This window comes from Parasteatoda tepidariorum, chromosome X2 (genome assembly GCF_043381705.1).
Source record: "Parasteatoda tepidariorum isolate YZ-2023 chromosome X2, CAS_Ptep_4.0, whole genome shotgun sequence".
Lineage (NCBI taxonomy): Eukaryota > Metazoa > Arthropoda > Arachnida > Araneae > Theridiidae > Parasteatoda > Parasteatoda tepidariorum.
Window position 1 is genome coordinate 45,049,350 of NC_092215.1, and position 14,258 is coordinate 45,063,607.

Consider the following 14,258-nt stretch of genomic DNA (forward strand, 5'->3'; position numbering starts at 1 on the left):
GTAAATAGGAATCATGATGTGTGAGTTTAGATCATGTGAATGTAATTTGAAATTGGCTTTGAATTTCCTCGGATATTCAAAAAAGACAAATTATATTTTAAAAAGGCATATGATTTTTTTCTTTCTTAGCAATAATTAGGAATTTTTGGCGATGGTGACAAATTTTCAATGAAACCCGTTCACACATTCATGCATATTTTAAGGGTCTGGCGGGCAGCATGCTTACATTTTACGTTTTTAGTAAAAATGGTGTTTATCAATTTGATTGCATGTATATTAAATGCATGTGATTTTCAAATTAAGTATTGTACAGTATTACTATTTACAAGTTAATTTTTTACTTTAGGAACCTTGTTAAAAAGTATGAATGCTATTATAATTATTTAAGGTTGAATGTGTTTCATTTTGATCTTATTTTTATGTAATGAATTGTAATCAATTCTTTATTTTATTATTATTTTTTTGTATGATTTTGATTTTGCATGGTTTTGTTTTATTTTATGTAGGATTTTTGGAAAAGAATAGGGATACATTTAGTGCTGATTTGATCCAACTTATTCAAGTTTCAAATAATAAATTTCTGCAAAATTTATTTGTGCATGAAATTGGAATGGTATGCCTTTCTAAATGTGATATAAAATGATGTTAATATAAATGATCATTTATAGTAATTTTCAATACATTTTAATAATTGATTGAAGTAATTTATACATACATTTAGCTACTCATATGTTAATAGATAAAATTTTTAAAAAAAACGAAGATTAATTTTTACTTGTTTTTATTTTAAACGATTTTTTATGCTCAAATATGTAAATTAATACCAAATTTCTTACTTAGACTTTTTAATTTATTTATGTGTTCCTAAGCTGGTGCCTTTAAAAATGGGAAAAATACTTTTAAACAGAAAATAAAATGAATTTAATCATGTTACATAAAATAGTTTTTTTAATGAAATTACTGCATGGTTTTATAGCAATGCATAGTTTTTCGTTTGTTGTAATTTTCATTAATAGTTCTTGAAAAGTCTTATTTTTGGGCTTGCATCAATGTTTGTGGACAATATCAGTTTTTGCATGTTGCTAATCCTGTTGTTTTTTGTTGCTTTTTCAATAGTTACTTTGTTTAAAAGTCTATCGTTTAATATTGATAGTTTTTGCATGCGATTTTATTTTAAGACATAGATTTTATCATTGAATTTAAAGAACATTTGCCCATTACCAGGGTTCATAGCTCTCCTGATATTCCTGATTTAAAATATTCTGTCCTTACTTTTCTTGATTTTTAGCATTCTGTCATGGTATTTCCAATTTTTTCTTTATTTTGTTCTGAGCATACCATTTTGACAAACATGTGATTTTAAAGGAATTGCTTGGACTTTTTGAAAATTTCTTTCACTATAAAAGAAGTAAGAAAAACTAGATTCAGAATATGAAATTCAAAACGGCTTTCAAATTAAAAGGAGTTAACATGAAAAACGGAACCTCTTCTTTATCTTTATCGTTTTCTCAGAAGAACGAATTATTGAAACAGTATTGGAACAAAAATTTCCTTAACCCTACCCTTTTTACAGAATTATTTTCTACGATAAGTTTTTTTTTTGTATATTGTAAGTTTGTCTGTTATAAATTACCTAATATTTTGAACCTAAAATGATTTCTGATTATTAAAGTTGTTTAAAGGACTCAATATATAGTGTATTATTTTGATTTCATTTGCAGGCGTTTTCAGACAGACAAAGTTTTTTTTAACTATTTATTTTTTTTTAAGAAAAGAGGCTATGGTTCCACGAATCCCCGTCTGTTTGACAAAAGTTGTTTTTTTCCTCAATGTTTTTGATTTTGCCTGATTTTTGTTTCAAATTAGAATTCCTAATTTTCACCCTAAGCTTGTATAATTTAAAAATATGAAGTAATAAAGTCTTTTGCATTCTTTTTTTAGAGTGCAGTCAAACCTTTTAATGATTATTATTTATTTACTTTATTAAGTTGTTAAAATACTCATTAAACTTGGGATTTTATTCACTATTTTTTTATTGCACTATTTTTATGCTCCTTAAAACTTATTCGTTTTGGAAAGCTTATATCTTTATATTTTATTTAATAATGATAAACTTAATAATTCTTGAAAATCGTAAATATACATTAGTTCAAATTTATGAACCGTCCATTAATTACTAAGTTTTACTAATTATTCCCATTAATTACTAATTTTTAAAATCACTTCTGATCAACTTGTTTCAATTTTATTTTTTAATTTGAATATTGCCCATGTTTCTTTAATTGTGTAGAAAGAAAGATATGTACTACACAAAACAAAATTTTAAAAGTAGCGGTACAAAAAATTTTTGCCGTTCGTTTCCTCTCCTTAATAGTCTAAAATATATGTATTGTACAAAAAATGTGTTGATTTTTTAAAAAAAAAATTTTCCTGATTTTTATTTTTAAGCACTACTAATCCTGTATTACTGACTGAAATAATTTTGCTATATTTGTCTTATTGTTTCTCCTTTTTTAAAATTTTAGTTTTATTTTGTTGCCTAGGGAACTGATACAAGAAAGAAAACTCCAACTCTTAGTGCTCAGTTTAAAAAATCTCTAGACTCTTTGATGCGAACTCTAAGCCAGTGTCACCCATTTTTTATTCGATGTATTAAGCCTAATGAATTGAAAAAACCAATGGTAAATATGTTTTTTATGACTGAATTGTGTACGTGAATCTTTGTCTTTATTAATAAATTGGAACATCTTGATTTTTGTGTATTATAATATTGTCTATTGCCTTTTTATTTTGTCTGTTAATTTTAGTGTATATAATTATTGTAGTTATAGCTTAATTTTCTTGTAATTTGGTATTGAATTGTAAATTTTACATTTTAACAGTTGAAGCTACTTTTTTTTGCTACTTTTTTATGGTACCAAGCATTTCTAAAAAGTTGTTGTCAAATAACATTTATTTTCCTATTTAACTATATTGTTGTTAAGAAGATTTTCTTTCTAGATGAAAAGCCTTTTAAGCCTTTTAGTATTAGTTAAATTCTTTCTTATATATTTAAAGGCTTCCCTTTGCTAACATTGTGTATTGTTTGTAAACTTTTGTTCTTGAGCATTTCACAATATTGTATTAAAATTCTTATATTTCTTCAGATGTTTGATAGAGAGCTATGTTGTAAGCAACTGCGATATTCTGGAATGATGGAAACAATTCGCATTCGACGTGCTGGTTATCCTATTAGACATACTTTTAAGGAATTTGTTGAGAGGTATCGATTCCTTATCCCTGGTGTTGGACCAGCTCATAAGACTGACTGCAAGGCTGCCTGTATAAAAATATGTGCCATTGTTTTGGGTAAAACTGACTATCAGCTTGGACGCACCAAAGTTTTCCTTAAGGTTTGTAGTCAAGACCATTGGAAAATAAAATTTCAATGAATATCAAATGATTGGTGTGTTTGTTGCAACAAAGAAAAGGATAGCTCTAGTTTTAAAGTTTTCTTACAAACATAAGAGAAATAATTTGCAAATGAGAAATTGGAATAAGAAATACTTTTTTTAATTACTTTAGTTTTATTAAATAAGATGCATTTTATTTTATTTTATAACCGTCGTTGAACAGCCGACCCAATTTCATGGGTTTACGACTACTTACGTTCAACTCCGTAGCCTTGTAATTTTGAACCAATCCAGAAGACAAGGAAACTCCTGGATCAGTACCCCCAGAGGTATTGATTTGTTGTGGGAACATGGAGGACTTTGAGACTCGACAGATTTAACGTGCATCAGTCACCATTTACTACACGGGGAGTCTTCGGCCGGCGAGGATCGAACCCACAATCTCCTGGATATGGGCCCAGCACCCTACCGACCAGGCTATCCCGGGCCAAATAAGATGCATTAAAATTATTTTGATCAATGAAAGACTATGTATTATCTTTTATAAATGAGCTTTAATTTGTAACAAAATAATACATACTCCATGCAGCATATTTTTTTCCCTAGCAAAATTTTATCTTTTCATTTTTAAAACTTCATTTTGAAATTGTTGCTGTGCCAACTTACTTTAATGTTTAGAAACCTTAACCATATTATTATATTAGCAATTAAAATAGATCAGACAAATTTTTGTATGAAGGTTTTATTCTTGACAAATCGTGTCTGGGTCTGGCTTTAAACCCTGTAGCTGACTAACTTTTTCACAGTTATTAAACGGATAATAAGTCAAAAACTATGCTTTATCTTTCTGGGATCAAATTGAAGATTTGGTTTTGTTAATGCGAGATAATATATTGAAGGAGCTAATTCTTTTAACAACAAACCCTTAATTTGATAAATATAGTTATGTTTTAAAATGAATTACTGTTGTTATAACCAACATTATTTGTTTTAGGATGCTCATGATTTGTTTTTGGAACAAGAAAGAGATAGAGTTTTAACAAGAAAGATTTTAATACTGCAAAAAGCTATTCGTGGCTGGTATTATCGCCGACGTTTCTTGAGAATGCGACAAAGTGCAATAATTGTGCAGAGATTTTGGCGTGGTTATATACAGAAACAACATTACAATTATGTAAGTATATACTGACAGAGCTTGTGTAAATACTATATTAAAATTGTGTTTTGCTTTATGCACCAATATACAGTATATTATCAATTTATCTGTGTACAAATTATCCAGTTTATGGATTGTTCATCTTTTTGCTTTTGACTTGTGTAAAAAATAACTTATAAGATTGCTGTAGTTTATTACTACCAGCTATTAAGATTAGTACATTGCACAATATTACAAAACTATATTTTAAATTGTAATTTTTATGTATTTTTTGTACGAATTACCAAAAAGTAATATTTGTTTCTATGAAATTACATACCTGCCAACTGGCATAAAATTTTATTTTTATATTTAAAGTGGTAGTAAATATATACTATTTTTTTCTTTTATAAACTAAATTTTTAAATGATTTTCATCACCACTATTCTTAAAGAAATTAAGCATATATATTAATATGCGTTACTATCATGATAGGCAGCTTAAGCTTTTTCAAATACAACATATTTTTTTACTTAAAATTGAAATTTTTGTTCCATTTTAATACCACTGGGAAAAATCATAATGGAAGGGATTAAAAGTTGGCAGGTATGAAATTATGTTTTCGAAACGATTTTATTTTCCGACAATAACAAGCTGTAAAGAAATAAAAAGGTGGGGGTTAATGTGGGATTAATTATGGGTGATATTTTTTTTTCATTTGAGCTATCTTTTTAATTATTAAATATGTGTGAATTTAGGATTTGAATTATATGTTTCTTCACTATAAATATTTTATTGTAGTCATGATTATTCTAAATGTCTTTCTCCTTTTAGAAACTAAATGAGACCTGGAAATATCCTTCATTAATAAATGTCTCTTATAAAAAGTGGCTTGTTTTACTCACAGAGTTTGAAGCAATGAATTATCACTTTTTATCTAAAAAGTGGTATACCATTTAATATTGACTTTCCGTATGTTCATCCCAATGAATGTCAATAATGTTTAAAAATATGTATTTTTCAAATGATTATTAGAAATAATGTAAAAAATAATTAATATTGTATTGATAATTATATTTCTTAAAAAAACTTTTTCGTTTTAGATGAAAACTGGGTTTCAGAGGTTACAAGCTCTTATTAGATCAAGAATACTTTCTCATAGATTTAAACATCTCAGAGGCCATATAGTCACATTACAGGTTTGCTCCGATTAATACTCTCTCGCAACTTTGAACCTTAAATTTATATTTCAAATTTAATTTTTGTTTAAATTATTTTTATCAATAAAAATTTTATGATTAATTTACTTTTATATTTTAGGCCAGATGTCGAGGTTTCTTAGTGAGAAGGGAACATATGAAAAAGCAGTGGGCAATAACTAAGATTCAAGCTTTTGTTCGTCGTGTTATAGCACAACGTCGCTATAGGAAATTAAAAATACAGGTAAAGTTTTGAGAAATAACTGTTTTTTTTAATTATCTGCAATGTTTTTTTTATTTATTGTCTCTTACTGATGAGTTTCAGTACTGTAATTCTTGGCAAAAAAGCTACAAAGTTGTATAAAAAAATTTTAAAATATCGCCATGGGTCATGTACTGCTGCATACTATCTAGGGAAATCTTTTTTACCAAAGCCCTCTCTGAAACATTTCTTTTAAAAAATTACAAAGTAATTAGTAATTAAGTGAAAATTAGTAATCATGTGTAGTTCATTATTTATTAACAACAAATTAAACCTCAAATTCAAAGTTTATTTTTATAAGACAAGCGAAGGAAAAATTGTCCTTTTAGTAAAACAAGTTGGCCACTTGATGATCAATGTCCCTTTTGCCTCAAAGCTAAGCTCTAGCATAGAAGAAGAAGCAAGATTTATATGCATTAGTGATATCATATATCATTTCAAAGCTCAAGGTGATAAAAATAAAGAAATCACACAAGATCATTGTAGAAGAATTTAATTTTTGTTTTAAGTGGGAAAACATGGAATAGCTTTTTATTTCTGGCATACTGTTTTGTTTAGTCTCAGAGCAAGAGTTGCAGAGTGGATGGAAAAAGCTAAATAAGCTGTTGGTGCATCGTACTACTGTATTTTGTTTCAGCTGTTTTAATATCATGTTTAAAAATATTTGGGTACAAATGAATAAGTTACACTTCTACTTTCAAGAACAACTGATTTAGAAAAGCACAGGAAGATGTTTCAATATAGAGTAATTTGATTTTGCCAAGAAAGCAAAGAAAAGTTTTTTACTTTAGATAAATTCAATGGGAAACACGGGGTTACTCACATGACCTGAGTTAGAGATAAATAATTGGGTGCTCATTAGAAAGAAAAGGGCTTCTTCTTTCGTCACTATTTGTTTAAACTGGGAAAAATAGTAAATGAATGCTATATTCAAAAACTTGCAATTCTTAAATTATTCTAGTTGTTAACAGTTAATGCTAAAAATTTGTTGATAAATAATTTGTTATCTAAATTATTTAAAATTGAAATATTTGTTGCATGTTAGATTATTTTGAAGGCAAAATATTAAATTGGTATTCTATTTTTTTATTTATTTCAGAATCGTCATCGCCTAGAAGCATTAAGAATGCGAGAGCAAGAGGAAGTTATGCTGAGAAAACAAATGAATCCTAGGAAGGCAAAAGAAATAGCTGAGCAGAAATATAGGGTATTTTTCTTTTATTGATAGATTACTTAATCTTTCACTGTGCTTTCTTCATAATTAATAGTGAAAACTCTTAATTTCTTGTTTTAATCTTTTATTTAATATTTCATATTATATGTTGAAGTATCTGCTTAATTCGTTTAGGATATTAAAATAAGCTTAAGCTTTATAATTATTTTTTGATAAAAAGTACCTTAGCTTTCTCTAACCTTATAAAATTATCTTTTAAAAATAAATTTTTTTATTCTTTTATTAATCTCTCTTTTATTTAACATTCTAAAATTTTAAAAAGTTAACAAAAAAACTATCTTTTATCTTTTTATGAAGGATACCTCATTTTTTTGTAACTTATAATGTAACTTTATTAAAACTGTATTTCTTTTATTAATATTCTTTTAACATGGTTACAAGCTAACTTTATTTTCTCCTTCAAACTTTAATTTGATTTGTTAAGATTATGTATATCCTTTATTTAGACCTTAACGAAAATAAAAATATACTAACATGAAAAACATACATTTTAATAATATGTTTAGAACTTTTCTGCCACTCTTTGTCAAGTTTTACAATTTGTTCTATCTTGCAGTGGCGTAGTCAGGAAAAAGTTCAAAAGAAACTAATGAAATCAAAATGGATCATTTCATTTTGCCAATTCTTTTCTATAATATTTACCATGTTATGCATGTATCACACCACCTATGAAAATAAACTATCTTAACTTCTTATTGATTGTAAAAAATTTCTTTAATTTTTGATGCATTTGCATATTGTAGGAACGACTTCAAGAGTTGGAGCTTCGATTGCATGAGGAGGAAGTTGCCGAAAGAATTAATATTGAACACAAGAAAGCTGTAATTATTGATGCATTCAACCGTCAGGAAGAACAACTAGATGATTCCAAACTGGTAAGTTATATTCTATAGTGGATTTATTTTATTTATAAGTAAACTAATTTGAAAAAATGAATAAAATCTGATCTAATAAATTATTATAAACTAATTATAACATTTATTAAGATATGAATATGACATTCAATAATATAATAATACATGCAATAATAAAAATTTATTACATATAGCATTCTGGCCTTAATTTTTTTTCCTGTCTTTAAATGTATTTCTTTGCATAATAAACTAGTTTTTTTTACATAAAATTCAATAGGAAAATGACACTGATAAAAAAAATTCCACATTACAAACTTGTCCATGAAGTTTAAGTAATGTAATTTTTGTTAGAAATGAATATACTTCCTACTTAGTTGGATTATCATTTACTCAAAGTATTTTTTCTCATAGGTTGATGCTATGTTTGATTTCCTTCCTAGAACAGATTCTAACAGTGATCAAACTGCTCCTACAGCTTTCAAAGTAATTATTTCTTTATTTCTCTGTAATTTTAAGCTAATTTCTTTTTTTCCTAATTAGTTTTTGCTTAAAAAAAGTCAATATAAATATTTTATGATTAAGGTGAAATACTTACATTTTATTTATTGTATTGTTTGTCTAATCTTCCTTGCTAAACATTATGCTATAATTATGGCATGTATAGTATACTTTTTTATTAATTAAATTGTTGTATCTTTATGCAAGCAATAATTAATTGTATTTCTATCTATATAACCCCATGGAGAAATTGACCTTCTGTAGATAAATATAGGTTTTGTAATTCTGAGATACCCTTTTTCAGGGCCGTGCTTAGTGGGGGCGGTGAAGTGTGTGACAGTTAAGAGCTGCCAAAAATTCAAGACTAATTAATAGTTTGATTAAAAAATTTTCTTTACATTTACTAAATCAGGAATATATTTTTACTATTCCTTGAATGTATAATTCATGCGACTTATTATAATTTATATTTCCAAATGTGTCTAATTTCACTTCAGTTAATGTTCCTTTATATCAGAAATATAATTTTTATAGTGACAGCATGAAACTTTATGTAAACTTTCAAAATTTATGTCATAGAAATTAATTTTAATAAAAATTACAATTATTGCCAATTTGTGAGTATGTGTGGGGGGGGGAGGACAATCCCTTAGAACTGCTGCAGAATATGTGAAAAAAATAATAAAAAAGCAGGGTTGACATGATTTAAAAATATGTAATTGTAAAAAAATCATTCATTTGAATCACATGTTTTTTTAAATCATAAATTTATGCCCTACTGCATTATCGAATATTTTATACTATATGATAATACACCATTCATATCAAATCTCTGGTAATAAATGTGTAAATTAATGAGTAAGTTTATAGATCTAGGAAATTTTTAGTATTTTGTGTCAAATACATTTGTTTTACTTGTTGCATATAGAAATTCTAAATAATATTTTTTTACTTGAAAGTATAAGTTAATTTTTTTTTTTTAAAATTCCCTATGTTTTAAACTGATTTTCTTTTTTATTCTTCTTACTGTATGATATTTGATTTAAATTGTCACACTTGTTGCCTTAATGTAACTTTAGAGGCTTTCATAATTGAAACATATTATGTTCTAAAGAAGAAATTTTTTGTTAAAAACTTAAACGAAGTTTGTTTTCCCATTATGTGAGCATAATATGGATGTATTTATGAAGAAAATTATTGTAAATTGAAAATTAATTTTCGATTAGAGGCGACAGTGAATTAATATGTCTGCATAATAATGAAATAAAAANTTTTATTCTTCTTACTGTATGATATTTGATTTAAATTGTCACACTTGTTGCCTTAATGTAACTTTAGAGGCTTTCATAATTGAAACATATTATGTTTTAAAAAAGAAATTTTTTGTTAAAAACTTAAACAAAGTTTGTTTTCCCATTATGTGAGCATAATATGGATGTATTATGCTTATATAATGTGAGAACAACACATTATGTAAGTACAAGTTACAATATTATTTCTTTAAATTTAACAAGTTGTTATAGTTTTGTTTTCATTTAAATTTCAAACGTAAATTGCAAAATAAATTTTTTAAATTGCCAATATACTATATTTACTTTTGCATTTTTGATTTATAAAGATTGTATAGTTTACATTTCTAATTTCTATTTTTAATAAATAGGATTTAGAAAAGTCTCGAGAAGCTGCTCTTGAAATTTCATCTGAAGCTGAAGGCTCTGTACCTGCTCCACCTATAGATCAAGAAGACTTATCTGAATATAAATTCCAAAAATATGCTGTAACATATTTCCAAGGAAATGCTAGCCATCAATATCAAAAGAAGCCTTTAAAGCAACCTCTTTTGCAATTATCAACACAGGGAGATTGTATGGCAAGTATTATTTTTTTTTCTTATAAAATATTGAAACTTTCAACTGTATGAGAAATATATAATTGCCTTTTTAATTTAAATAGTATACTTTTGGAACATTGAATTGTAATTTGAATACTTAGTTCTTTAGTTTTAACCCTTAGCACTTAGTTTTGATGCATTTCATAGTGGAAAGTAATCAACAAAAATAATATTATCTATTCCTCTATGCAACAAAATGTTTATTTGATAATAAAATGCATATTTGCTGGATGGATAAGCTATAGAAGAAAAATAGTATTTTTGGTGTAATTGTTATGAGTGCAAATTATTTTTTAACCTCCACAACTTTATTTTTCATAAATAGTTTACAAGAAATTTATAAATTTAAAATCAGTTTGTTTAAAACGCACTGATAATTTAAAAATATGAGAGTGTGCAAGAACATTATCTTTTTTATCAAAGTCCTAAGTTCACTTATTGCTATTGCAATCATTTTCAATGAAAATATTTATTGTAGATAAGAGAGGTTAAGATTAATATTTTAAAAACTAAACATTTAACTATTGCAGTTATTTGCTTATACTTCTTTTATTAGTTTTTACTAATAATCCTAATAATATGTATACTCATTTCTTAGAACTACTTTTAGAGCAATCCTTTTTATCAAAATTGTTTTAATTTTATCTTTTAGCAATTTAACTCTTATAATTATATTTATTCTTTTTCAGGCTGCATTAGCTTTGTGGATTACAATTCTTCGTTTTATGGGGGATTTACCCGAACCTAAATTTCATACAATGGAAAGGGTATGTATGTTTTTTTTTAAATATTGTTATCAAACAGAATGTTTCAGCATACTTAAACCATAGTTGAAGTAAAACAAAAGATGCTGTACATCTCTCAAAATGACTGATTATTTTATTTCTCAAATTGTTTGTTTCTAACTGATCAATTGCCAAATGACCATTTAATATTGATGCTGAGTTTTTTATGTACAGGACAACACGTCTGTAATGAGTAAAGTCACAGCAACTCTTGGACGTAATTTCATTAAAACCAAAGAATTTCAAGAAGCTCAATTAATGGGAATGGATGCTGTAAGTAAACTTTTAACTTAAGTTTTATGTTACATTTCTGTTTTTTTGTATTATTAATTTTTATAACTTTTCAGTCTATTATACCTACAGAATACAATAAGCAAAAATCCCGCAGTATTAGAAATAAATTAGTCTCTCTCACCCTGAAAAAGAAAAACAAAATAACAGAAGATGTACGACGCCAGCTGCAGGATGAAGAATTAGCTGCAGATACATACAGTAGTTGGCTCGAAAGCCGCCCTACTTCAAATCTTGAAAAGCTCCATTTTATAATTGGTCATGGTATCTTGCGTGATGAACTAAGGTACTGCTTTAGTTTTCTCTTTCATTTTAAAAATTCTTTTATAAGTGTTGGAATTGTTTTCTTTGGAAACAGTAATGTTAAATACAATTTAAATATTTCTTTTTATTTATTGTCGTATTAAAAATAATTTTTTAAATTACAGAGATGAAATTTATTGCCATATCTGTAAACAACTTACCAATAATCCTAATAAAAGCTCTCATGCACGTGGTTGGATACTACTTTCACTGTGTGTTGGATGTTTTGCTCCATCTGACAAGGTACTTTAAATTATTAATATCTAAATAATTATAGTTACATCATATTTAATTGATCAACTTGATTTACTTGTAAATTATGCTTTTTTAAACAAAAGTGAAACCTGTGTTAACATTAATTTTATTACCTCTCTATTTTTCCAGCAAAATCAAAAATTGTACACTTTCATTTACTAAATTTCTTTCTTTTCTTTTCTTTTCTTTTCAATAGTTTGTGAAATATTTACTGAATTTCATTCGAGAAGGACCTCCAGGTTATGCTCCATACTGTGAAGATCGTTTGCGAAGAACTTTTATGAATGGTACTAGAGGACAGCCTCCATCATGGTTGGAGTTGCAAGCAACTAAATCCAAAAAACCACTTATGTTACCAATAACATTTATGGATGGAAATACAAAGACTTTATTAGCTGATTCTGCAACTACTGCTAGAGAACTTTGTGCACAATTAGCTGAAAAAATTGGTCTAACAGATCAATTTGGATTTTCTTTATACATAGCTTTATTTGATAAAGTAAGATGTTAATTAATTTAAAATTAAACTAGCTATTTTAGACCACACTCCTATCATTGAAAATAGATATTGTAAATAAAAAAGATATCATAGGTTATAAAGTTAATACTAGTTCAATTGAAGTGCTTAGTGTAATAGACATTTTGGTGAACTTTAGCTTTAAGCAATTTACAAAACACTAAGAAGCTGTTTAATAATTATATTTTTCCATTAAAAACTCTTAGTTAATGCCCCAACAGAGAAAAAAATTAAGGTTTGTAGGTACAACTGAACAGTAATTATTTAAAACTAAAGAATGTCACTTGGAATCTTCTTTCTTTAAGTTTTACAGTTTTATATATATGAGACTAATTTTGTAGATTATACAGTATGTCCTCGAAAATCTGTAATGGTCAGAGGTTTGAGAGTGTCGGATCTCCGAAGTTTCCAGATTACAGGTATGTTGTTGTTGACATATACTTGTTTATGCAGACGGGGTGCGATTGCTCTTGTTTTCTGGTGGCGCCATCTATAGCCAAGAATTCGACTTCTGCCACACCATACGTCGCACCCTTTTATAGGGCTGACCCATTCATACATACATTCATTCATCCACAGATCGTAATTTTGACCTGAATCAGAGAACGATCGATCTCCAATCCAGTACCCCAGAGGTATCGATTTGTTATGAGAACATGGTGGACTTTTTGCGACTTGCCAGATTTAACGTGCATCAGTCACTTTACTACACGGGGAGTCTTCGGTTGGCAGGGTTCAAACCCACGGACTCTCGGACATGGACCCTGCGCCCTTCCGACTATTCTATAATTTGAAAAATCATGTGAAAATGACAATTAAAAAACACTAATTAACAATGAAAAAATGATCAGAAAATGATGGCCAAAAAAATGGTAATAACTGTGAAATAAAGAAAGAAAAAGATTTTAAAAAAAACTAAATTGCTGCAAACCAAGCATGTCAAAACTTCATGGAAATGGCTGTAAAATGATAAATAACCAGTGAACATAGGATTAGCCAGCAAAAAGGATTTAGGATACAATCATCCTGAGTTAAGCAGGTTAAGAAAGATTACTCAAACTTGAGCTTTGCGTGTTGTATTAATTATTTATTATTTTGAAAAATCATGTGAAAATGGTGGGGGGAAAACGATGAATGACGGAGGAAAACTGATTAGAAAATGACATGAATTCGACCTAATCGTGATAAACCAAATGGTTAAGCGTGATACCTTGATATTCTAAACATGTGTAATATAGTATTAAAAACATATACATTCGAAAAACTGGGGGGAAAGTAGAAACAAAATAACTGCTGAAAAAATCCAATCTAAGAACAAAGTGAATGTGTGAGGGAATCGTTGTAAACCGAGCCCATCAAAAAGTGATAACTTAAATCAAATTCACATATAGTAATAACATCATATTAAAAATATCAGAATTAGATAAAAAAACCATGTGGATATGAATAAAAAATGACAAATAACCAGTGAACCATCTTCAAATTAGGTGAATTTATGCTAGAACTATTGCGATTGAGGGTGTCCTGAAAGATTATTCGAAATAGAAATTCACATGTAGTAATAACATAAGGCTTCAAAGAAAAAAAACTATGTGGAAATGGCTGAAAATTTATCCAAAAATTATGATAGGGATGTGAACCC

The 14,258-nt window shown here is 27.4% G+C and overlaps 1 protein-coding gene across 2 annotated transcripts in view; it reads left to right on the forward strand.

Annotated features, from left to right (window-relative positions):
- LOC107454979 (myosin-VIIa ck) overlaps positions 1 to 14,258 on the forward strand; it is a 77,907-nt gene that overhangs the window by 44,103 nt on the left and 19,546 nt on the right. For both annotated transcript variants that reach the window (XM_016072360.4, XM_016072361.3), the window contains exons 14-28: positions 507 to 613; positions 2,544 to 2,681; positions 3,147 to 3,392; positions 4,387 to 4,566; positions 5,631 to 5,726; positions 5,848 to 5,970; positions 7,088 to 7,195; positions 7,966 to 8,097; positions 8,488 to 8,559; positions 10,235 to 10,444; positions 11,155 to 11,232; positions 11,425 to 11,523; positions 11,598 to 11,827; positions 11,970 to 12,087; positions 12,296 to 12,598. In XM_016072360.4, coding sequence (XP_015927846.1) covers positions 507 to 613; positions 2,544 to 2,681; positions 3,147 to 3,392; positions 4,387 to 4,566; positions 5,631 to 5,726; positions 5,848 to 5,970; positions 7,088 to 7,195; positions 7,966 to 8,097; positions 8,488 to 8,559; positions 10,235 to 10,444; positions 11,155 to 11,232; positions 11,425 to 11,523; positions 11,598 to 11,827; positions 11,970 to 12,087; positions 12,296 to 12,598 — 2,240 coding nt within the window. The remainder of the gene's footprint in view (positions 1 to 506; positions 614 to 2,543; positions 2,682 to 3,146; positions 3,393 to 4,386; positions 4,567 to 5,630; positions 5,727 to 5,847; positions 5,971 to 7,087; positions 7,196 to 7,965; positions 8,098 to 8,487; positions 8,560 to 10,234; positions 10,445 to 11,154; positions 11,233 to 11,424; positions 11,524 to 11,597; positions 11,828 to 11,969; positions 12,088 to 12,295; positions 12,599 to 14,258) is intronic.